We start from the raw sequence: 26,227 nt of genomic DNA, 5'->3' as shown, positions 1-26,227 counted from the left end.
AATTAATTAACTAATTACCAAACGGTACTATCGTTAAGTTCTTTAAAAAAAACGAACTGCTTCTTACAGCTTCTGAAAGTGTTCATCAGGATCCTAAATGTTACATACACTAACTTCACTGATATGCAACCATTTACCAGGAGGAAAGAATGAAGCATAAAAATTGCCTGAGTTGTATTTCACAAAGATTACTAAAGTTAGAGAGTTGACACTGGCTGAACCAGATTTGTTTGGGGAGGGAATAGAGGACATCCATGTACAAGGCATTGACGTAGATCAATTTCTGACTTATATCAACAATTTGCTGTCCACATATATTTCAAAATCTGCTTAACTCTTCAAGCACACAGTCATAAAGTTCCTGATGTTTTTCTTAAACTGGCTCTTGAAACTCACAAAACTTGAGATAAGTCACCATTAACTTCATTAGGCATTTGCCTGTGTAAAAGAACTACCATACATTTACAGAGGCAAGAAAAAGGAGCTACTACAAGGAGCAGGAAAGACATCTTAACAGTGAAAACGTGCAATTTTCTTCCTTATGTTCAATCTTCCAGCTTACACCTCCTCCTCTCTCTTCCTTCTTACTCTCCCCATGCAACTATGCTTACCAAGTTCAAATGGATATACTAAAAGTACAGCTAAAAAAACAAGAGCTATTTTTTTCTTAAAAGCTACTTTTTTAATGTAGGGTTCCACTGCAAAATTTGATCTTAGTGCATGATTTGACCTAGAACACCAGCGGCTCTTATCCTCACAAAATACAAGATTTCTGATGTTTAGAATTAATATTCATTCACACCATTTTTAAGAGGCTCCTGAATCAAAAATGATTGTGCCAATCAGAGATCTCAGAAACACAATATTTCTTGTGTTATGATGGGAAGGCAACTCAGTAGGGAAAAGAACTAAATACTTCAAAAACCAAAGCTTAGAACAGGATCTCATACAAATTTTAATCGCAAAGCTAACCACTGTCAGTTCTTTGTCTCTGCACAAAATATAAACCCCTGCAGCTTCTTGTGCTACAGATCTGAGACAAAGCATCCAAAAGCAAACCTCAGCACCCTCATGGGAGCCGTATACTTTGTGTTTACACTCCTTCTAAGTGGGTTCCCTTTTACACTGAAAACAAAGTGAACTGAGAAGAACTGTTGAAGTTCTTTCTCAACCGAACTAAGCAACTATTTTAGAGAGACTGGATTCTAAAAGGGAATAATTACACAGTATCTGTTCTACAGCCCCCAACTCACAGAAAATAGGCTAAGGGTAGCATTTCTGACACATTTGAGATTCTTCCAACCTTAAAACAGAAGACAAACTTTTTTTGTTAAGCGTCTGTGTCGTTTCTCATTAATGCAGATCACATTGGAAGATACAGATCATGTTTAGATAAATTTGGAGCAACCAAAATTTTTTTAAAATCTTCTGGGAAGTTGTGAGCCATGTAACGTATTTTAAATCATTGCAGCAAAAGCTTCAACATCAATGTTGAATCAAGAATAATGTCACTACTAGCATTACTACCAGGACAGTAACACTATTAAAAAAAAAAAAAGAAAAAGAAAAAAAAAAGGTTAAAGTTTCAAAATCAAGTACCCTCACACCGGGAAAAACCATAAGCAAGGCTAGATCTCAAATATCCCAGACTGACTACCAACTACTGATGGTACTCACAATGTTTTACTCATTCATTTCCCTTCCTCACTGTCTGCCAGCTCCCAATAGAAAAATGCAAAAATCCTCCAGATCTCGTTTGCCACTTATTTTTGCTCTTCCCAAGCTATTGTTTTTCCTGCACTTGAAGCAAGCAGCCTTTTTGTCAGCACTGCTCAGTGTCAGAGAGGGCTGGTTCTTGAGATGGCAGAACAAAGAGTTGCTCTACTTCTAGTCCTGACAGCAACTACACTTGCTTATGTTCTGAGAGGCTGAGAGGATTATCCATGGGAAGACAGGAAAAATAAGTTTAAAGATGAACTCTGGTATTATAGCTCTGAAGTGCTACCAAGTCTGTGCTAAACAACATTAGCTGCAGCTTTCCAGTGTACATAGCAATCAGATTTTCAGAGGAACAGCTAGTACTTCCCTGAAGCAAAGCCTAACCTCTCTGCCAAGAGAGGCACAGACACAACGCACAGATAAAGTAACATTTCTAGTCAAAGAAATATCTGGATTTAAATAGAAGTTGAAAAGCAAAGTTTTCTTTAACCTATTTGATATTATTTCCTTGGTTTCAAATCTTCAAAAAGATGTGTATTTTCCAACTAGTGCTTTACATTTGAAAAATGTATAAAATTATAAACAAAGCATTACAGTGTGAAGCACAATTTGGCCTCAGTAGACATTGTGTGGCTATCAGTATGCCAGAGCTGGATAGACAGGGCCTTGCTCTTCCATCATGGTAGTCTTGTCTAGGAAAGGAGCTGTTTGATTGCTGTATTTTTTCTCCTAATACTGTGCAAGGCTTAGCAGATTTCTAACAATGGCTGTATTTTCTAGTGTCTTTATATAAGAATAAATTATCAACAAATGTTTGCCAAGATGTATTAACTAGTATTATAACAGAAAACACAGGACTTCATTTTATGCTCACATTTCCAGGCATGGAACTATATTAAATAAATATGCTAATTATTGGGGAAGAAAGCTTTTCTTATACTAGCAGCAATGGAATTATGTTGTAGAAACACAAAAAATGTGAAATACAGCTTATGTATGTCAAACACTGTAACTCTTACTCTTATCAATGCAGTTTGTCATTAAAATACTTCACCAGCTCTTTATGTCTTGTTCAGTTTAGTCACACAAAAATATTTTTATCACTAATAGCTTATTTTTTCATGTCTATGATAAAAGGTATGTAAATTTCAGGGGATTTTAACCTTATCCCTGAGGCTGGGGTCATTGAACCACTCCAACAACTTTTTCCCCACTTCCATTGGGCTGGAAAGAAAGGTCCGATACGTCAACAGGAAGTCTTCTATAAATGTTGGGTCTACCACAGAGTGTTCTTCCACCAAATGCATTGTTAACCTTTCCGCTGTTCCCTATAGAGAAATTAAACCTTAATTATTAAAATATATTTTCAACAAATGATAATTTTTTTTTGTCATAGCATACTGAAGATGAATTGTACTAGAAAGAACAATACTGTCACTATTGACTGATGAGATAAACATCACAGTTCAACCATTTTCATAAGAAATGTAAAAAAAATTCTGTAATTCTGTTTTAGAAAAATTACGTAGTTAATCATATGCATAACATTTTAAGGATAAAAACAGAATTTTACATCTTTTAATTTCAAATATGTTGTTTTATAATACATATCTCAACTAATCTTGGGCCTTACTTTCCAATCACAGAATCACACAGTAGCCTGTGTTGGAAGGGACCACGAGGATCATGAAGCTCCAACCCCCCTGCCACAGGCAGAGCAATCAACCTCCCCATTTAATACTAGACCAGGCTGCCCAGGGCCCCATCCAACCTAGCCTTGAACACCTCCAGAGACAGGGCATCCACAACCTCTCTGGGCAGCCCGTTCCAGCACCTCACCACTCTCATAGTAAAGAACATCCCCCTGATATCCAACCTAAATCTTCCCTCCTTCAACTTAAAACCATTTTCCCTTGTCCTGCCATTATCTGCCCTTTCAAAGAGTTCACTCCCCTCCTGTTTATATATATTTATATTTATATAATATATATATTTTATGTTTATTTTATTTTTATTTTATGTTTATATATTTTTATTTTATGTTCATATATATTTATATAAATATATATATATATATATTTTTTTAGGTACTGAAAGGCTACAATTAAGTCACACCACATCCATCTTTTCTCCAGGCTGAACAAGCCCAGCTCCCTCAGCCTGTCCTCATAGGGGAGGTGCTCTAGCCCTCTGATCATCTCTGTGGCCCTCCTCTGGAGCCTCCCTAACAGCTCCCTGTCTTTCTTGTATTGGGAGCTCCAGGCCTGGACACAGTACTCCAGATGGGGCCGCACAAGAGCAGATTAGAGAGGGACAATCACCTCCCTGTCCCTGCTGGCCACCCCTCTCATGATGGAGCCCAGGATGCCATTTGCTTTCTGAACTGCAAGAGCACACTGCTGGCTCATGTTAAGTTTTTCATCCATCACGACCCCCAGGTCCTTCTCTGCAGGGCTACTCTCAAGGACTGCTCCTTCCAGTCTGTATATATGCCTGGGATTCCTCAGGCCCAAGCGCAAAACCTTGCATTTTGCTGCGTTGAACCTCATTAGATTCACCTGGACCCACCATTGAAGTCTGTTGAGGTCCCTCTGAATGGCATCCCTTCCTTGCTCTGCCAAGCACAGAGGTTTATAAACACAGACCTTTTTCAAGACTTTCTCCCTTTCTGCTTTTACCTTGATGACAATGTGACCTTTTCTTGTTCCAGTGCGATCAAGCTCTCTGTGCTCCTTAACCATCACAATCTCTCCTTCCTCTTCTACCTTCTGCATGTTTTTTTCCACTTGATTGAGGATGCGGCAATAATCTTGCTGAGCTATACAAACAAACTGGAAAGAATCATCACGCACCAGTATTAAAAGGTAAAGTCTCAAAAAAAAAAAACAAGATAAACATTTAGATTTACGATGTAAATACCCTATCATCAAAAAAAGTTGTTCAAAAGTGCAGTCAGCCAAATTTTTCTTATCAGCAGTTCAGCTGTAGTAAGCAGATGAATACATAGTACTTGCAATACGATCTTGCAATTAGAGGAGCCCAAGATTGATCAGAGCAAGATGATTTAGCATTACCAGCCATTTTTGTTCAGCAGCTACAACCGCCCTGCTTCTAGAGATGAAGTTCAGTTTCCTATAGCTGATATTGTGCTGTTACGTTAGCTTTTTTGTGTGCTATTTAAAAGGGATAAGAGAGATTGAAAGAAAAACTTTGCTTTTGTTTTTTTTTGTTTGTGGTTATTACTATTTCAAATTATTTTCATTTATTGTTTAAAAAGTCAATCATCAAGAAAACTATCATTTACTCCTTTTCATGAGAGCAACCACACAAACGAATCAACTCTGGATTAAAACACACTGCAGGAAAAAAAGAAAGTTCTACGATCATCTGCTTAGCCAAGAGTAAGCACTAGAACAGATATCTTAAGAATATTCCAGCACCTACACTATTCAAATGTGACCACTCACTATAACTTGGAAAAAATGTATTTAAGTTTTATAACTTTTTTTTTTTTTTTTTGCAAATATTTGGGATTAAACTGTCTTCTTAAAGAAACCTAGGTCATCAACAGAAAGGAAATTACAGTGTTTCTCTTATTTGACAAGTTGCAAAATCATTGTGTATGATGGTTTTGGCAACAGGCGAACAGGCATGAGATTCCCAGACAGAATTTCTCTCTCACTCTTCATAATTAATTTAGGTAACTTTTCTGTTTCCAGCAGTTATTAGGAGCTGAAACAGAGCTCCTACAATCTGGATTAGTCGCAGAACATTATTCTAACAAGATGCCATTTATGTGTTTATTTAAAGTTATATGGGCAACCTAAACCAGGTGACTCCATTAGCACATTATCACCTATTTCAAAGGGCATCTGATGAAAGCTAATTAGCCATCAAAACCAGCAAAAATGCTTAATTTACCCACATTAAGTTAACACTACACATCCAAATTGAGCTAGTTATTTTATTCTACAAGAAGCGCACCTTTCAACTGACTGCTTGTGTTACAGCAAATGTCAAGACATCTTTCTTGAAAGGCTAGGTGGGCTGAAACTAAAAGATCTGCTCTTAAAACCGGAAGACAGAGAGATGTATTTCTCTAGGATACAATAGCTCAGTCCAGTGAGGAAGAATGGCTATTATCTACAGAAGTAAAAGAGCCTTTAATGGGTAATGGACCTTGACATTCTACTAAAGGAATGAAACTGAAAAGCAAGTATACATGCAATGGAAAAGGAAACTGAAGCAATGGATATATGCAGCAACGCTGCTGGGTCTTAAGCTCTGGAGAAAGCACATAAACATCATAGTTCAAAACAATCCCTATCTAGATGAAGAGAATTCAATTTCCTGGACCATACGTACCAACACAGGAGCCATATTTCTCAAGTATTGCACTGGTTATGCACTGGAGATACATACTCTCAAATTTAAAATAAAGCTGTGTCTAGCTGCCCAGTTGTATTACCTCTATATGTATGTGGTTTTGCTTGTACAATTATACACTCTACCTGGCAGTCATCCACTTTGGTTCTCATCACTCCCTTCATATATTCCTTTTCCATGGTAGGGGAAACTCCAAAACTGTTTCCCATGCACAGTATCTCTGTTCTTCCATCAGGATATGTCACTTCCACAGAGCCATTCAGAATGACTGACCAGGAATCCAGCTACAAAGTAAATGTTGCAGGACATAGGAAGACTGAATCATTTAACACTGTAATATCATACAACACAGATATAATACCAAGGTTTTTTTCCACCCCAAAGGAAAAGTCTTTTCTTCTGCATCTATTAATAAGATGTATATACTAGGCTTTACAACACTGAAATTTACTTCCAAAATCAGCAATAAGAGGCAGGAAGCATTGTATATGTTACAACGACCATGTTCTTAGACTTTTATCAAATAAGAAACACTGCATAAGTACTTATAAAGAGCTTGTTAAGGCAGAACAATAAGAGGCTGCTTTTACCTGCTCAGTGTTACTTTTTTTTTTTTTTTTTTTGAAGTAAAAAAATAGGACCTTAAGACTGCAGAATCTGGGATGTCTGATGTCTGGTATAACAGAAGAGTCAAAAGTAACGTCCACTGACCTCTTCCCCATCGTTCAGTACAATAGTTCCTGCTCTCTCCACAACTGCAAACACCATTACAGCACAAAGCTCTCTCCTCACTGACATTGTCATGTTGGCAAAAGCAGGCAACTGATGCATGAATTCCAGTAGTTGTTCTGAAGGAGAAAAAGCCCACTGAGTTATGCATGTCAAAACAAAGCACAGCGAAGATGGTTCTTCAGAAAGATGCCTAAGGCTACTTAAGCTAAAATGCTGCACAATCGTTTCTGTATACTAATAAATCATACACAGTGGCCTGTTGTAATTACTGAGTATTTTGTAGGCATAGACTAGCTGGTCATATCATCAATAGAAACCCTGCAAAGTAAAAGTCAGCATAGTGGAAGAATTGTAATGCAATCAGGAGCTCTAAATACAGCCAATGAAACTAATTCTCTATTCAGCCAGACCAACAACTCCATTAAAACTAAGACAGGCCTATATAGAACACATTAAGACATTAAGAGAGGAAATTTCAAAAAACTGAGCAAGTTCCTTGGTAAGTCCATTCCTTCTGTGTCCAGTCTAGACTTAACAGTAATTTGTACATGGTCGTAACTTGAAGAGTTCGAAAGTTCCCTTAGGATGGACTGGATGGAATAGGATTGGTGTATTTCTGTCTTCTGTGTGTACTGGAGTTCCACTTGTACTCAGTTATGAGCTTCTCTCATGTTTTGGCTTTTCACATAGCTCATATCTAGATAGAGCTCATTTTTCTCCTTAATAAAGAGGAATTATATGCCCTAAACACTAGACATTGTTTGCATTTATTTTTATCTAAATGTTCTGTACAATCCATCTTTTTCCTAAAGTTTTATTTATGCAGAATCCCAGGATGGCTGAGGCTGGCAGGACTCAATGGATGCATCAGGCCCAGCCCTGGCTATAGGAGGGCCACCCAGAGCAGCTGCCCAGGCCCACATCTGGGCGGCTTTGAGAGATCTCTGAGGACGAGACTCCACAGCCTCTCTGGGCAGCCTGTGCCAGGGCTCCAGCACCTGCACAGCACAGAAGTGCTGCCTGGTGTTCCAACAGCATCTCTTATGTTTCAGTTTGTGCCCATTGCTTCTTGTCCTGGCACTGGGTATTGCTGAAAAGAGCTCAGTTCTGTGCTCTTTGCACTCTCCCTTCAGGTATTCGTATGTGTGGAAGAGATCAACCTGAGACTTCTTTTCTCCAGGATGAACAGTTCCAGCTCTCTCAGCCTTTGCTCATATGAAAGATGTTCTAGCCCCTTAATCATCTGATAATGAAACTTAATTATCATTTAGTTATACTTTCATTAAAGAAAAAAAAATAAAAAAACAAAACTCTGAGCCAGTAAAACAAATTCAATTCGAAATGGTAATTATTCTAATTCTAGTTATGCATTGCTTTGCTTTCAAGATATTAGTCTGTACATTAACATAGCGAATTAGTTTTAGTAGATTCACATTTATGTAAAGGTCTTATGCCTCCCTTTTGCTTAATAAATACGTAAGTATGGGTAGAAATAGATGCAAAAGCACAACAAAAAATTTAAAAACAATGTGAAAACTATTCAACAATAATGTGTCACCTTTGCCAAGTTTCTAAAAATTTCCAGCAAGCAAAAATAATTACTTCATAAACCAGTCCTGATATCAATTAGAAACTGAACACTGAAACATAGAAGGCCAGCACTGATTGCTTTCAACTATATCATGTGTACTTTCTGCATCCTTGGCTGTATTCATTCACTGTTCTGTATGAGTCAACTAACAGAATAACCACTAAACTTAGCGACTACAAAAGCGAACAACTAAAATCCTCACATTCCAAAAGTGCACTTTTTGATGAAGTCAAAACAGATTTGATAGTATCTTACTACATTGTAATACTTACCAATGTCATCATCCGTCCTGTCTATTGGATCTTTCTCCAAGCAATCTCTGACAATATCTCTACTCATCAAAGGATCTGATGCCCTTTCAATGTCTTCTTCATCATCATCATCCTCAGAATCCACTGCTGTCTCTGGCAACCCACTGAGATCCATATCACCAGCCTCACTTTCTGTAGCCTAAATTCAAGCATAAACATTTTTTTTTAAAGTATTCAAATATGTTCTTCACTGCTTCAGTTTCACACTTAAATATATAGACATAAATTCTATCTGATCTCGCAACTGATTTTTATATATATTTTTAAAATTTCTTTTTAAAACAACTGATCATTAATCAACCCCAAAACAATGTTTAAGCAGCTTTCAACATATTTTAATCAGTCATACATAAACAGCATTCAACACAAATTATTTAATTAGTAGGTCCTGGGGGAAATGAAAGCAATTTGTCCCAAAATAGACAAAAAATAGATTAAAAAACCCCAGTTAATTTAAAACATTTTATGTTCCTACCCCAACATTAAATTTTTCAGACATTTATGAATGCAATCTTCTAATGAGAAAGGTTTAAGCTACGGCTTGACAAAATCAAGTTTCTCAGATGTTATATAAATGCAAGAAGTGCCTCCGTGTCTTTAAAAATACTACATGGGACAAACACAGATACCAAAGCCTGTTTCATTTCTGTGATTTACAAAAATCAGCTTAAAAATATGAAAAGAAAGAAATAGGTTGCCCTTTAAACACAGAGAAGGTAAAACAAATAATATTTGTATTTCAATAGAATGAGCTTCTATACTTTTGCCTGACTAGGCATGACTGACTTTTGTTACTTTAATGACATCATATACAACCTCCTTGCAAGTGATGGCACATGGTTGGAGAGGAATCAGACCAACTAGCGATGTTCCTAAACACTTCAACCCTACAACACAACGACACAAGATTTGTAGCAAGCTTTCACGCTATCATCTGCTAACACGAAAATCATCATAGGAGCACTGAGGCAATATTCACATTATTCTTACTTTGCTTTAAAAAGAAAAATGCTGAGCATTCCTTAAATAGAATAAAGAAGGCTGTTACTGGCATATAAAGAAATCACAAAAATGCAATACTGCTAGCAGTGCCTTCATTAGCAGTCTTGCAGTGCTTAACATCAACACTCCCTATGATACATTTCAAGCAGTTGCTCTAACTACTCTTACAAAACACAATTCATCAAAAAAGACTGGTGGAAAAATAGTGATGATGAGTCAGTAGACTCGCAGCTTATGACACTGATCTGTCAGAATAAGTCTCCAGCTGTGACAATTCCAGAGACAGTGTGACTAACTCACAAGCTGGTTTTGCAAATCCTCCCTTTACTAACAAGTCCCACTCTTTCCTGCTCAGAGTAAGCTTTCTCAAAAGCCAAATACAAAATTAAGCTTAGTCACACAGCACTAACATACAAGAGGTACTCTGGAATCCAAGAAAATTCCACATATTGTACAAAAACAAACAAACAAACAAAAAAAACTTGACTGCCCACTTTCAGTTTATTGCTTTAAGATAGAAGCCCCCCCCCAAAAAATGACGTCATATTAAAAATAATAATATAAAAATAAAACCACCACACACACACACAAAAACCCAAACACAAATTAAATGCAACTTCGTATTCAGAAAATACCTTAAACATTGTAGCTAACGGATACAAGTATTTCCTGAGGGATTATCACATCTTGCAGAACTAATTAAATCCTTCCAGCAACCAAAGTCATTGACAGAAGCAGGAACAGTTGGTTTATCATTCAGATCTTAATAGTTATCAAAAAGTACAAATCCTTGAAACTCAGAATTGAATACAGCAATAACAGAGTAGCAGTAAAGTGTAAGACATCTTACCATGCAAGAGAAAGATGCAGTTTTTCAAGCATCATGTAGTTATTACACAAAAGTTAGTAAAGAAAGAATATGCAGCCTTTAGATGTAGGCAACACACATTTGTTGTAGAAAAGTAAAGAACCTCTTCCCACAAATAAGCCTTCCCAGTTCATATATGTAAAAAGTTTTGCATGAGTTTTTCTACAGTATATAGAATAATTGGATATGCCTTCATGTTAGGAGCACACATCAATGTATCCACTGCAAATAGATTAGTTGCTTAAGGCTTAATAACATTAAATATAACGTTCAGGGTCCACTTAACTGCCACACTGAACCTCATCTCAATCTTTCCACTTTTTTACACCACCATGAGTTAGAAAATGCAGCGTCTTCACAGGAACACTTAGTTATGGAAACAACAGCCATACATTTGTGTAAGACTAAAGAGAAAACTAGTGAGCTCCACTGAGGATAGGGGCTACTCTGTAACAACAGGTAATCCAGAAAACAAGATGCATATGCTGCAGAGTTAGTCCCATGCTCAGTGGTGAGGCTTAGATTTCCAAGGCATTTTTAACAAGGATGAAATACACCTCGGGACACTGTACACTGTCATAAGTACATGTTGTGTCCATTACTCTCATGCAGTCTTTTTACATTTATATATGAAAAACGCTTGTTGCAGCCTAAATTCAAGAGAATGTCTCTCCAAAATCAGAATACCAGAAGCGATGAAAATTTTCTTCACAGTTGAAAAGATGTCGTGAAAAATTTGCTGAAGCTTCCAAAGGAATCGTGCAACAATGACAGCCTGGGATTTCATTTGTCACATCACCAACAAGAAAGTCATAGAATCACAGAATTATAGAATCACAAGGTTGGAAAGGACCTGCAAGATCATCTAGTCCAACTGTCCTCCCATTACTCTTGCTACCACAAGGTACTAAACCACATCTCGTAGCAGACAAGCCAAAATTGAAGAAACAAGATGTGTTTCAGAATCATAGAATCATATAATCACAAGGTTGGAAAGAACCTACAAGATCATCTAGTTCAGCTGTCCTCCTATCGCCATTACTACCACTAAGCTATTAAACCGTATCTCGTAGCACCTCATTCAGATGCCTCTTGAACACCACCAGGGATGGTGACTCCACCACCTCCCTGGGCAGGCCATTCCACTGCCTGACCACTCTCTGAGAGAAAAAGTTTTCCTTATGTCTAACCTAAACCTCCTCTGGTACAACTTGTGGCCACTTCCTTGGGTCCTGTTTGTTGCCTGGGAGAAGAGGTCTCATCACAACCTCCCTTCAGGAAACTGTAGAGTGCAATGACGTCCCCCCTGAGCCTCCTCTTCTCCAGACTAAACAATCCCAGCTCCCTCAGCGCTCCTCATAAGACTTGTGCTCCAGATCCCTCACCAGTTTCGTTGCCCTTCTCTGGACAACGTCTTTCTTGTAGTGAGGGGCCCAAAACTGAACACAGTACTCGAGGTGCGGCCTCACCAGTGCTGAGTACAGGGGGATGATTACCTCTCTGCTCCTGCTGGCCACACTATTTCCAATGCCGGCCAGGATGGCATTGGCCCTCTTGGCCACCTGGGCACACTGTTGACTCATGCTCAGCCCAGCATCAACCAACACCCCCAGGTCCATTTCCTCTTCAGAGTCATCCAGCCACTCAGCCCCAAGCCTATAGTGCTGCATGGGGTTATGGGTTATGGTGGCCAAAGCGCAGGACCCAGCACTTGGCCTTGTTGAACCTCATCCCATTCACCTCAGCCCAGCAACCTAGCTTATCTAGATCCCTCTGAAGGGCATCCCTACCCTCAGGCAGATCGACACTATCTCCCAACTTGGTGTCATCTGCAAACTTACTGAGGGTACACTCAATCCCCTCATCTAGGTCATCAATAAAGATATTAAACAGGATGGGCCACAGTACCGACCCCTGGGGGACACCACTTGTAACGGGTCACCAGCTGGACTTTACTCCATTAACTACTACCTGTTGGGCAGGGTCCTCTAGCCAGTTCCTTATACAAAGAAGGGTATACCTGTCCAGGCCATGGGCAGCCAGTTTCCCCAGGAGAACACTGTGAGAGACTGCTTTGCTGAAGTCGAGGTAGACTACATCGACAGACTTTCCCTCATCTACCAGTCTGGTCACCCAGTCGTAGAAGGAGATGAGGTTGATCAACCATGACCTGCCTTTCATGAAACCATGCTGGCTGGGTCTGATCACCTGGATGCCACACACATGCCATGTGATCTCACCCAAGATGATTTGCTCCATAACTTTCCCTGGTACCGAGGTCAGGCTGACAGGCCTGTAGTTTCCTGGATCCTCCTTACGGTCCTTCTTGTAGATGGGAGTCACATTGGCAACCAAAGGTTGTCCAATTATTTTCTTAAAACTGCACTTCCAAGATGGCAAGTGGCCATGAAAATCCTACACAGACCTGCTTCAAAGAGGACCCATATCAGACTCATGGGAAAACAAAGCTGACATCTTAAGAATATCCTAGCGCTACAGGCATCCTGGGAGGGTCATGGAAAGGATGTTACCCACTTCCTTTACTGCTGGGAGAGTCTGGGACAGATGGGAGGGCACGTAGGTCCAACGGGAAGCCCCCAGTATAAGGACAGGATAAGGTAAAGAAAGGCTGACCAAGGAAAGACCTCCAACAACACAACAATGCCTTCCCAAGAGAGAGAGGAGAAACCACAAATTCACAGGCTTAAATCACACTCTCTAAGCAGGATCATCGGCTGGTGATAAACATTTCAGGGATAGGAAGCATTTAAAAAGCATATAGGAAGAGATATATGACTAAACAGGAGAAGCAGCAACTAACAATTTGCTTTGCCGAGTCAACACAAGGCAAAAGCAAAGTATTGTTCTTGGCCAACACCAGTCTGCACATGAGCTACCAACACTCTGCACCCCTTTCCTCTGCAGCCACATTAAAGTCCCTCTGTGAACTGATTTCCTAAAATAAAAGTTCTAGCATTTAACACCTTACTGATGGGCATCTGAAATATATTTTTAGACTTACGTGAGGCAAAGACAAAGGATTACTTATTTTGTTAAATAATTCTTATCTTAAAAAGAAGTACTTTAATGTGCAACATTTGATGAACAAATTTAGTTACAGCATTAATATTTAAAAGGAAATATTCTCAGCTCAATGCTGAAAGCATCTGAAGATTCAGCTTCATGATTTATTCAAAAATAAAAGTCTGAAAAGGCCATGAATGTATTTTTATTGCTGTTCTTGAAACTACAGGGCTAAAGTACATGTTCTAACACAAAATATTCCACAATAAATGCTCATAATACTTGACGTCTCCAGAGACATAGGTTATTTTAATAAATTCTCGGATGTTGTGAGATTATACAGATTACAATAAATCTGTGCCAAGAATTTTTTAAATGAGGAATTAATTGAAGTTTGACAAAATCAGAAAATATTTTTAAGCATGTGGCGAAGTGTCCTCTTTTTAATTAGACTTTAAATTATTTTTTGTATATTATAATAGTAAATATTCCCCATGTAAATACTTTTAAAAAATCAGCTCTACCATCTTGATGATTCCAATTCTGTAAATAAAACTTACTACAGAAGTCATACATCAAATTAGAGACTACAGGAAGCAGTGTTTCTCTGTTGTTTCTCCACAGTATAGCCTTTTGATAGATTTAAAAATATCAAGAGAAGGATCTAGACTTCCTAAAATTATTTTACCTAATTTTTGTTTTAATTTATATTTATAACAAGCATGTGCATCTCAAACATTCTAGGCATCCTTAGGATCTATTTCACATTAAATGCCTCAAAACTCAGGCATTCTAAATGAAGAGCACAGGACTTTGCAACAAGAACCTCCATCCAGCAGTATAACAACCTGAAATCTTACCAGCTCTAGCGCTGGGTCTCCGAAGGGTGGAGAAATGGGATTCATCCCTCAAGTCAGGTCAGCACAGGCTTCTCACTGAGAATGTTTTCCTTTAAGTATGTTTCAGAACTTGAAGCCAATCTATATCAGAACTGATACATCATCCAGAAAAATACTTTACAAGATTCTAAATCTATAATTTTGAAATTCTGATCTTGTTTTTAACCATAATGCCAGATCAGAGCACTTTCTGACAACAGATCTCAAAGTTGTCTCGAAGTAGCAGCAAAAGTCACAGTTGTTCTGCAAATAGCAAAACTGATGCTCAGAAAAGGTGAGGTGAGATGCGGTGCTGGCATCAGAACCAGAGTTCTTTTGTGCTTTAAGTCCCACCAGAAAGCACTACAGAAGTGCTGCACTGGCTCTCCAAAATGAAATTCAGGACATTTCCTCTCCAAAAAATCACAAAACGCAAACAAAATTCATGAAGTGGAATTCTGAAACACTGCAAAACACTATGTATCCCTACATTGCTGACCTGAAGGTGACAAACAAAGGAAATACATGTCACCACACAAGTTACCTGCTGAGTTCTGCAACATCAAATTTATTAAGTAGTAGATAAAATCTTGAAATTATACTGATTCAAACCAAAATTTGTCTTTTGAAATCTATTAGACACTTCTTCAGACAAGAACTGACAATATGCAGTAACCCAGGCATTGATCTATTAACACTGTTAGCACCTCCCAGCAGGTGCGCTCCAGTCTTACCTGGTAGATATCAGAAAGGCTGCTGCTTCCCGAATCACTTGTGATGCTACATCCTGAGTGACTGGATGAAACGTGGGTCACCTGTGGGTGGAGACTGTCAGTAAGGTGCAGCTTTGTGAAATCTGCAGGAAGCTACAGGTGGAGCAGAAAAAGCATCATTACAATTTGACAGAGATACATAGAAAAATGAATTTAAATCATTTATGTCATGCTTTACTCTCTGCTAGCACCAACTGTACTAAGAAAACCATTGGGGTCTGAGGATAAAGCATAAAATTTCTAGTTTTTTAGATTGGTGCAGAGGTCAGCAACATAATGCAGGTGCTGCAAATACAAGAACAGATGCAAAAAAAAAAATCTGGAAACAAGCATCATTGAAACAATAACCTTTGTGCCAAGACACTTCAGTTTCTTACTACGTACTTTGGGTAGAATTCAACTGCATATGAATATTTCACTATTTGCAACATCAATGGTTTCCTTTAGACTAGGATTAACAGTGAGTAAAGCCACAGAATTACAGCAAACACTGTTCTGGATTTGACCAGCTCTTGCTTCTGAAGTAGACAGGGTGCACTACAGACAATTAAAGTAAAATCCAAGCCACTGAACTGTCTGTTCTACTTTGGGTGAAACAACATGGTGGCAAAAAGGAAACATGGAAAGACAAATGCAACAGCAAAGAGCTGCAATCCTGAAATGAGTTTGCTAATATGTTTTGCTGAGGAATGAAACAAGATGGTGTATTTGATCTTTTAACAGTCATTCAACAAAGATTTGTGACATATACTTTACAATTGCTTTATGCAAACAGCTCCCATCAAAATCTGTAAGAATTGTAAACCCTACCAGATTGCAGAAAGAAAAGACTGATGAATAAACTTTTAAATGCTATTTCTCCTCTCCTCAAAAAGCCTTCATCTCCTTGATAGCTAATAAAAGTATGTTAAACTATCAGTTTGACATGCAATAAATGCTTCAATAATTGGAAAAAAACAACAACACAAAACTCTTTGTTCATTTTTTAGTGTTTCAATTCAGACAAGGAAGACACAAGCACATCTCAACAGAGCTAACAACGAGGAGTGTCCACTCATGTCAGTTATTAAAATGCTACCTCGGCACAACTACCATTCACCTTGGATGGAAACGGAATCAAGAGCTCATCTAACATTAAGAAGAAGAAGTCAATCAGTAGGAAAGGTTACGCAAAAAGTCAGCTGTAAGTCATAAGAATGGCTGTTCTTCAGAAAATGACTGGCTCGATACAGTTAGACGTACTAAAAGGTTTTACAGCTGCATGCCTCACATAAGGCTGCTTATAGTACATGCCCTAAAAAAACCCTGACTTCAGGATGTGTGGTGAAACCACAGGCAACCAGAAACCTCAGTCGTATTTTGATTGACTGGCATTTCCTATTCCAATATACCTAGAAAGGTCTTCTTCTTTAACAGCATGACTACATTGGTGATAGCAAAAATGGGGACATTACAAAAAAATCTTACTATATTTTTGTGAAGCATGAGTTAGAACTAGGAACCAGATATTAATAGCCCTAAAAAGCTTCAGTCAGCCCAAAGCTAGATTTGATCTTCATATACCAATCAACAATGAAAGGCAAATTAACAAGAGCAATACTCTAATACATACATACAAATGCTGCCTCCAGAAAAATCTAATTATGTTCACCACTGTTGCTAATCTACCAAAAGGAGAAAATACAGAATTGAAAAGTGCATTAGTTATAATATCTGTTGATCCCGCTCTTCCTTTTTCATTCCTTAAGTTTGAATCAGCACAAAACTACAGAGGATGTACTGATATTCAGGCCATTGTATTATTTTCTGATCACAATTCACACCATTCTAAAAATCAGAATATATTCTATACATAGAATATGTAGGAAGTGAATCTCCATGGCTTTTATAACATGTCAATGAACATTCCACTTGGTTCTGAAAATACAGTTCCCTAGAATTAAACATATAGGATTTCCAAATCCTATGTATTGTGTTAAAATGCGGACACACGTTGCCTAATAACTCACAAAATAGGTATTGTATAATATTTTGAAAGATTTCTAGTTTAGGAAGTAGTAACTGTTTCAATCACAAATAAACATTAACTTCAAAGGAAGCTGATTATCAGCAGTCTTGAGTTCAGCCAAACACATTCATTTTTCATAGTGCCCTTCAAATGTCTCCAAGTCACTAATAATTGCATTTATTTCTAATCAATGCAATAACAATTCTTTAAAACCTTACATCAAAGCAAAGCTTGTTAGTACGTTAAAAAGAAAAAGAAATCCATCTATGTTTAGTATAATAGCTGCAATTAGTGTTTTAAGTGGATCTTTGTTTTATTCCTACATAGGCGATAGAAGAGATTGCACCGCAACTGATAAAAAACAAGGCAAATAAAAAGCAAGCCTTCTGAATTTTGGCTGCAGACAATCAGCTGAACGTCTGGTGACTACTGGTCTCAGAACAGCTCCCAAAGTCAAAGCCATGCCGCATGTGATGGGCTTGCCAACTGGTGACAGCAGCAGATCAGAAGCAGGCATTTTACTTAGGGCAACCCAGCCAGTCACTTTGATCTTAATCAAATAGGACTATTCACAAGCAGGAAGCACATGCTCACATCTTTGCAGAATACTACATCTCTATGCAACATGCCCAAAAGCGACATCCAGTTCAACTGCCCTACCCCTGAACAAGTTAAGGTGAGAAGCTGTGTGAGAAGAAATAAAAGACAGTAAAGAGGTTGAAACATTTAAATTGTGAGCTCAACAAAGAGTGTGTGAGAAATGCAAAGTGCATGCATTTCTGTCTTAGTCACACACTCCTATTTAAATTATCTAACAGACAGAGCTGTACACCATGGGAAAAAGCAAAGGTACTGATTGCAGAGGATGACACTGGGTAAACAGTTTTCAGTAAGCAGCGCAAGAATAAAATGCACCTTTCAACACCCTGAGCAGTGCCAGCAACCTGCACAAAGCTGTCTGGCCCAAACCACGGTATTTATACTTAATTTCCTACATGCAGCGAAAAACAGAACATGATTCGAAAATAACATCAGAAACTCCACTGTTTTCCACAAGGAACATCAATCCTTGCCTTTGGAAGACTTAACAGTTCACTGCTGCGGATCTATCTGTAGTACTACGGAATATCACCTTATTGTGAAATTTAAGCACTCGTGCTTGTATTCCACTAGCATTCTATTCAACAGCTTTAAGACTGCCTTTAGCATTTAGAGTAAAGGTTGATACATTCTAAGTGTGTAAAGGCTACATACAGCACTTATCCTCTGGATCCTACCATAATATGAGAAAACCTAAGGGCACATTGCTTTCTTTGTGTAACATCAGCTGTGAGGGACTTCAGGCACAACCAATGCCATCAGAGCCAAAGAGCACCTTGTATATTCTTTTCTGCATTTCTATTAATGCATGGCTAGTTTTAAGGAGTCCTTCAAAGTAACAAGGGTAGAAATGTAACTTGTGTATTCTGTATAATAAGCCCTGCAACAACACCAAACTATAGTTCTGCTGAAGCCAGCAACTTACAATGACTCTGAACTTTGTTATCAAACACTCGCAGTGACAGCATCAGGATGAACTAGCAGATGGAATGAAAACACGGCAGACTAATTTACAAAAATAAATGCATGATTCATTCTTCAGTAAATGTAACTTTAAAATATCACATGGACACTATATTAAGTAATTAATAGTCATGAAAAGGACCAGATAACTGTCTCGCTAACCAATTTTCAAGGACACGCTTGGGAACTGAAAAATACTAAGGTATAACATAGCTGGGAAAAGAAAGTTTAAAACAATAAACATGTTTGTAGCTCTTGGAAAGTGTGCATGTATACGTGAACACATTTTAGTGGTTTACATGCACGTAGATAAAATGGAGAAGAAAAGGATCTGGGAACTTCAAGCATTTACTATTTGAAAATAATAAAACAAAGGAAAAAAAAAAACAATTCTGGGAAACTTTCTTAGGGACAAGCTGCATCTCCATGTTGAAACATACATATCTTAAACCATATCATAACTGTCTATCTTAAAAGCAGCATTTTATTACTTCCATCCTCAAAATGAGTCACCATTCCATGCATGCAAAGCTAACAATTACTTCGCTCTGAATGCTTTCCTCCCATTTTAGGAACATCATGACTTTCTCCTACTCTCCAGCACGCCCTTCTGTCTAACAAGAGGTCGTGACTACGTGCCACTGCAGGGACTGTGCCAGGTTCATCCTCCTCCTTACCGAGCACTTGAGCTCTACTGCATTCTGATCAGAGCACCGTTGGGTTTACCCTACTTAACAAACCAGTACACGGTCACAGAACTGCAGGGGCTGGAAGGGATCTCAGGAGATTGAGTCCAACCCCCCTGCTAAAGCAGGCACCCTACAATAGGTCACACAGGTAGGCATCCAGACAGGTCTTGAATATCTTCAGAGAAGCCACATTGGAACATGAATACATTTTCAGAATATTTACTAGGAAATATTCGAAAATATTTACGTATATAGTAAAGAGACATGAAAACAGTAAAATGTGGCTGAAGTTGTACTTTTTGGTTTTTTTTTTAATTAGTTCTTCTGTGTTTGTTTGCTTTTTTTTCCATGCAATTATATGTGGGGAAAGAAGTACACATATAATAATGGGAAAGACAGAAACAAAATATAATTTTAAAATACAATATGAATTCCAACAAGCCACTCATTTTAGAGCAAACCCATCAGTAAGCATTTTATAAACAAGGTCCTCCACTGAATGCTATTCAGTGCTTTACGAAAGATGTATAAAGCCGCAAAGTAGCTGACTGAGGGACTGAAGTACACCCACAGAAATATGGAATTTAAGAGAGGAACAATGTAACATTATTTAAAGCAATATTAATTGTTAATGCTACAGGTAATTAACCACCCTGAGGTAGGCAAAGCAAGTATGGTGGACATGAGACAACACAGAGTATCTCCTTTATGACATGCTTACAATTTCTGACCTTAAAGAAATACAAACATTAATTCTTCAGCCTCTAAACACATGCATCTCCGCACCTGTAGCACCTGTTGCCTAACAAAATAACGTAACAAAAGACAATGTAGTGCTAAGAAAAACACTAATTCTTCTAATTTCATGCTGTTACTAAATACACATCTTAAGCCTTCTTACTAATGGGAGAAAAATAAACACCATCATAATAAAAACCACCATATATAATAAATACTACAACTTAGTCCTTCCCATTTTCCTCTATTGAAAATAAAAGTTATACATTCTTTATATCCTATCAATTCAGTAACATCTTATTTCACTATTTTATGTAAACATTTAATTTTCTATTAAATGTTTGTAAATCTGCTTAGGCTTTTTCTTTTGATACACTCACATTTCTCATATTTAATGACTGAAGTAAGAAACATTTCTATTGATGTCAAATATTCATCAGCGTGCTATTTGTGTGCTATTTCAACATAATTCTTTCTCAAACCAAGAGAGACATCAAGGAAAACAATTTTTTTATGGTTCAGTAATTTAAAACACAGCAGTCAATGTAAGTAATTACGGAATAATAAAGTAACTTCTATTGATTCTGCCTAAGGACATGATACAAGCTGACATGTCCAGCACAGAGTTAAACTCAAAAAAAAAAAAAAAAAAAAAAAGGAGTTCAAGCTATGCACAGTTCAAATTTGGATGCAATTCCCACGGAAGCAGGATTTCCTTTTATGTAGGAGTGGGAAGGAAAATATCTGAGGTATCTATGTATTTTCTCTGCAAACTTGAGCAAGAGAAGAGTTAAATGACAAAAACAGACGAAACAAGAACCTTCTGAGTTGAATGATGAATGTTGTACGTTGTCCACTTTATGCCAAAGTAGCTCATGCATTTTGAATCTAGATATTTTCCTCAATCAAACAGACATCTTTGTGTGAAGCGGTGACTCAAAACTCACGCAGACTTTTCTTAAAAACATTCTTCAACTTGAGTACAACATTTGAGATATAACCCACGTTCTGAAAATACTGCATTTGTGCAATGTGTTAAGCAGACTGTTTACGTACAAAGCCCACAATAGAACCTCACTAACAACACCAAAAAGCAACACAGACCTGCAAGGACCTTGTCAAGCAAGCTCTTCAGAATTATCCTGCACTAATACTTTTCTGTAAGTACTCCCCATAAAACTATTCAGAGGCTTAGAGCAATGCAATGTGCCCTGCTGGTCTCAGGGAGAGACTGAGCGAGATGTAGCATGTGTGGGAAATTCATTTTGTTTCACTTACAAAACACACAACGCCTGCCACTTAATGTACATCTCATAGCTCTGAGCAGCTAATCCTATGAGCATTTAATGCATCAAACATAATTATCCCTTGCTTGGAGGACTATTGACTTCTGCATAGGGACAGAGGTGGTGAAATGTAAATGGGTATCAGGGTAATGGAGAAAAGCTCTCAGGGACAATCCTTTTCAAAGGAGAAATACAAAATGGATCACTAACACCTGCTTATGCTTCTTTAACTTAACTGCCTTATCTGCTGTAGAACCAGGTCTGTAAGACTAGCCTTTTTTTGACAGCTTTAGTGCCACAGATTCAATGTAATTTCTATATTCAAGCACCTTTTGCAGGAAATCTCACATAAGCATTACTCCTCTGGCAAACAAACGGACTGATATCAACCCAAATAATGTATGAAAAAAGAAGTATCACACATATTTATAGTGAAAGCAAATCAAGAATACAAAAAAAAAAAAAAATGTAGTGGATTTGAACTAAAACACTCTGAACTGAGGATATAATTTTCCAAAGTTCCCTGTCAGGTTTCTGAGATTCTGAACACAAAGCATTCTAATGTACTCTACACATTAGCAACAATTCTGTTGTCTGAAGCAGCAATTCTGCAAGATCAGAGTATTTCAATTTAGAAGATTATTGAGAAGTTTATTCAGAATTCTGTTTCACTCAGAAAAAGTGAAACTTCTTCATTTGGCAACAATTGTTCATATTGGTCAATTCTGTCTGTTTTAAAAAGCATCTAAAGTTTACATAGGATTCTACTCCTTGTCACACTGAACTACTGCTCAGATGGTAGAAAGCAACATCTATTCCAGCATTTCAGGCTTGCACATGTGTAATGCTGCATCAGACAGCTTGGAAATACTCTCAGCAAGCATTCCTATTTACAATCCTGAAGTCTGCGCTGTGTGCAGCCCACAGCTACCTACAAGCTAACAGCTTCCCTGAAACAGTGAATAAAATTGGGAAGATACTGTGAAAATAATGAAAACTGACAGAAAAAGAGGCCTCAGCTACAATTGCAGACCACTGTGAGACATCTCAATTTTCATCTGGAATATCTTGAAGGTGTAAGAGTAGAAAAGAAGTGAAAAATAAATAAAATAAAATAAAATAAAATAAAATAAAATATCACTCTAATACCACAGTGTTTTAATTATCTCCCTTAAAGAAATGTACTGTCTCAACAAAAACCATACTGCTCTGTAGTTAAAATGATGGAGATCTGTACCCACAACCATCAAGCAAAAGTCTAAATGTTTTACAAAACTCAATGGCCTAGACAATGGTTAAGCTAGGTCATGTAGCAATAATTATCCTATTTTCAGGAATACAAAGGTTTCTGCATTGCTGTGAGCTCAGTTAACAATTCTGAAAGGAAAAAAAAAGGTCACCTAGTGACCAACTGCTCTGTCCAGTAAATGAGCTCAGCCACTTCACTTCAGTAAAAGCTCCTGTTATTTAATAGCAGTAGATATGGAGGACAAAATTAATAAAGCCTGGCTTTGCAGAGATTTGTCTCCTGGGAATAATTGATCTCCATACTAATGTAATACATGTACCAGTTGATGATATTTCTAAATACTTGGTCTTGTGGCTGCTTTGTTGTTTCATGTGCTAATGCCTGTTGCTAAACTAGAAACTAAATAGCCTACTTTCAGGAGTTTTGGAAATCTGTAAATGCTGAACTCTTTGACCTGGTATGTGCACTTGTGGGAGAGGAAAGAACAGACAGCATGGTTACCAATTCTGCTTCCAGAGGAAACTGGAAAAAGATGCATGTTTAAAGTTGTAAAAGTAAAAAAGGTTCAATACTGTAAGTGTATATATATGTTTACAGGAAGTGTGAATTCAAACATTTTCAAACAAAATGTTTTAAATCCTGCATTATGTTTTCATAAATGATGGGATGCCTGAGTACACCTTGTATTCAGACTCAGTGTAGGTTTCTTAAGCAGCCCTCCAAAACGCATACAAGGGCCATTACACCAGCAGAGGTAAAAAATGAAGGAACCTACAGACACTTTATTTTTGGCTTTAAAGCATGACTGAGGTGCTTTAAAAACCACTACAGACAAGTAGAGAGTCTACACCAAAGCTAAAAACACACGATATGTGTGCAATGTCAAGTGTTGAAGATTTCATCAGAAGAGCTTTCTTACATCTTGTGTTGATTTTGTTTCATACTCAATCACAGACAAAAATTAAGGGCAAACCAAGCAGTAGATCTTTCCAAGTGGGATGTAAAAAGCATAGAAATTGATGAAGATGGAGATGTATCACAAACATGGTGGCAAAGCCTGCTGGGACAGCACAAAGAGATACAGATGGCACAAAGGATGAGAAGGACAAGTCCATGAGAGCAATATGATGCCTACATGTAGCTAAGAACAAGTGAGTATGCTGTATAAAAGATGCAAGGTCAAGCAATTTGAGAAAAATGAAACAAAACAGTCGCGGCCTGGGAACTTATCTGTCAGAAATGATTACGAAAACATCTCCAGACAGTTAACTGATTAGGTGACTGAACTGTTTAAGGTGATGCAGCAGAAAAGGAACCCAATGAGATCACTGCATGCATCATCCAGAAACACATTAGTTTGGGGCTCTTATCCTTGGCTCCGGAAGAGATTTTCCCTGAAAGATTGTACACATTCCCAGCTGCATGTTTTCAATAAAGGTGAACTTAAAGTCACACATTTGAAGAGTTGCAAAGAACTACCAAAATAATCACAGGAAGTAGTTTGAGAAGGTGTATAAAGCACCTTTTAGCATGAGCTGAGAAAGCATATTGTCACTACCAAGAAAAAGAAAGGACAAAAAAAGCACTTACAGTAAAAATGCAATACAAGTGCAAAAACTAATAAGTAAAAAGTTGAAAGAAAGTTGTTGCCTAGCAAAACACAGATTCTCAAACCCACACTTGACAGGAGCTGTGGTAGAGAAGGTTTCAAACTGATGCTAGAGAAAGTCCTGAGCATGCTGTGCAACCCACTGCGCAATGGCAGTGACCCAGAAAATCCCTTCCAGATCCATGTCATTTGTCTGAGTAGAAAAAGCAGTGGCCAGGTTGGTTTTTCTCACTTTCACTGAGAAACAGACTAACCAAAGGAAGAAAAACTCACAAGAGTCAACATGATTAATGTTATATTTTAGATTTTAACTACTTGCAGTTTCTCAGTAAAGACATGTATTCTCTAAACTTGCAAGGAAAAATTATTTAAAAAAATATAGATATGTAAATAGCTTCTATGTAAACATGAAAAACTGGAGATTTCAATTTTACATGGAGTTATATCTCTATAAAACACCAAATAAAAATACATTTGAGGAAGTAGACATGAAAATTCCTAATTACATAGTGGGTTTTTTGTTTTTTGTTTTTTTTTTTTTGTTTGTTTGGTTGGTTGGTTTTTTTTAGTATCTGTGTCCATATCAACACCACTGTTGGAGTTTTAACTAAGGGATTATATTTGCTCGCTACAGTAAAGATCATAAGAAAAAAAATAATTCTAAGATAGCTTTGCTTTTCCATAACTCAGGCAATAGGAGAGAACCGTATAATTCTTCCACAAATTCTTCCACTCCAAACAAAAAGTTGTGTACCACGGCAACTTGTTTCCATGTGCTTGCCCTCCAATAGAAGCTTCTTTTATTTTCCTCACTCATCAATACAAGAATCACACTTCTACTTCATCCTCAAAGTAACTGAAGAACTGTAACATTGTAAGATTTCAATACACAATTGCATATTTCAATACACAAATGAGCAAAGGACCACTAAAGCTTTTTAATAAGAATATCATGCATGTAGTGTTTTTTAAGGTAGAGCAGAAATGTGTATTCCCAGAGTTGTATTTTGGAGATTCCTACTCGTATAAAGTGAGCATTCCTAAATAATTTTGCTTTAAAAAATGAGGATGCTCTTGAAGATTTTTTAAAGAAAGGTTACTGTAGAACATATTAAAAAGAGAATCCCTTTGAGATTAATGTACAGAAAGTAAGAAGGCCTCATATTTGCACTGTGAAATTAGTACGTATAACGTCTCAAGGTTTTTCTGATAGTGTAAAAATAGCACAGCAGCTAGACGACTCAGATTATTTTTAAATAAGCTTCTCTCTTTCTACGTGGTTAATGCTGCAAAATCCTAATGTTAATGTTTTTACCTTACCATTGATTTTTAATGCTCCACCAACCTACTAGTCAAATAGCTTTATTACTTATTTTTATCATTTTGAAATTATAGCAGTACTTATGCTATGGCAATATAATTGCAGAGAATGTTGCAGAAATACTTGCAGCTTTATTGCCTACGCTTTGCTTACACTTTTCTTCCAAAGGTACCCAAAGAAAATAATGAAAATGTTTCACACTGACACAAACATTTAGGACTGTGTATGGTAACATGCAATCCTAATACCCCTAGAGTTTCTGTTCTGTAAGCACAGAACAAGATTTAAAGTTCTTTAAATAACTGTGACTACTTGATTTAAATGGACAAAAGTCCTCCCTGTGTGTGATCATACAGAAGGAGGAAAAACAATCTATTTTTCTTCCTTTTGGAGAATCTCTAGGTAGGTATAAGTGTTCCACTAAATTCAGGATCCCTGTGTAGGGACACATGAGTTTATTTACGCAACTCAATACAGACC

The 26,227-nt window shown here is 37.5% G+C and overlaps 1 protein-coding gene across 14 annotated transcripts in view; it reads right to left on the bottom strand.

Moving 5' to 3' along the window:
* The window catches only part of RAPGEF2 (Rap guanine nucleotide exchange factor 2), a 174,424-nt gene that overhangs the window by 29,668 nt on the left and 118,529 nt on the right, over positions 1 to 26,227 (bottom strand). For 12 of the 14 annotated variants that reach the window (XM_046940691.1, XM_046940692.1, XM_004940909.5 and 9 more), the window contains 6 exons: positions 15,246 to 15,377; positions 8,701 to 8,878; positions 6,817 to 6,953; positions 6,231 to 6,389; positions 4,398 to 4,550; positions 2,883 to 3,047 (listed from right to left, as the gene is read on the bottom strand). In XM_046940691.1, coding sequence (XP_046796647.1) covers positions 2,883 to 3,047; positions 4,398 to 4,550; positions 6,231 to 6,389; positions 6,817 to 6,953; positions 8,701 to 8,878; positions 15,246 to 15,377 — 924 coding nt within the window. The remainder of the gene's footprint in view (positions 1 to 2,882; positions 3,048 to 4,397; positions 4,551 to 6,230; positions 6,390 to 6,816; positions 6,954 to 8,700; positions 8,879 to 15,245; positions 15,378 to 26,227) is intronic. The other 2 variants (XM_040699707.2, XM_040699711.2) reach the window with 2 other exon arrangements.

Source organism: Gallus gallus, chromosome 4, assembly GCF_016699485.2.
Source record: "Gallus gallus isolate bGalGal1 chromosome 4, bGalGal1.mat.broiler.GRCg7b, whole genome shotgun sequence".
NCBI lineage: Eukaryota > Metazoa > Chordata > Aves > Galliformes > Phasianidae > Gallus > Gallus gallus.
Note: the sequence above shows the minus strand (reverse complement) of the source record. Positions and strands in the feature narration are given on the sequence as shown.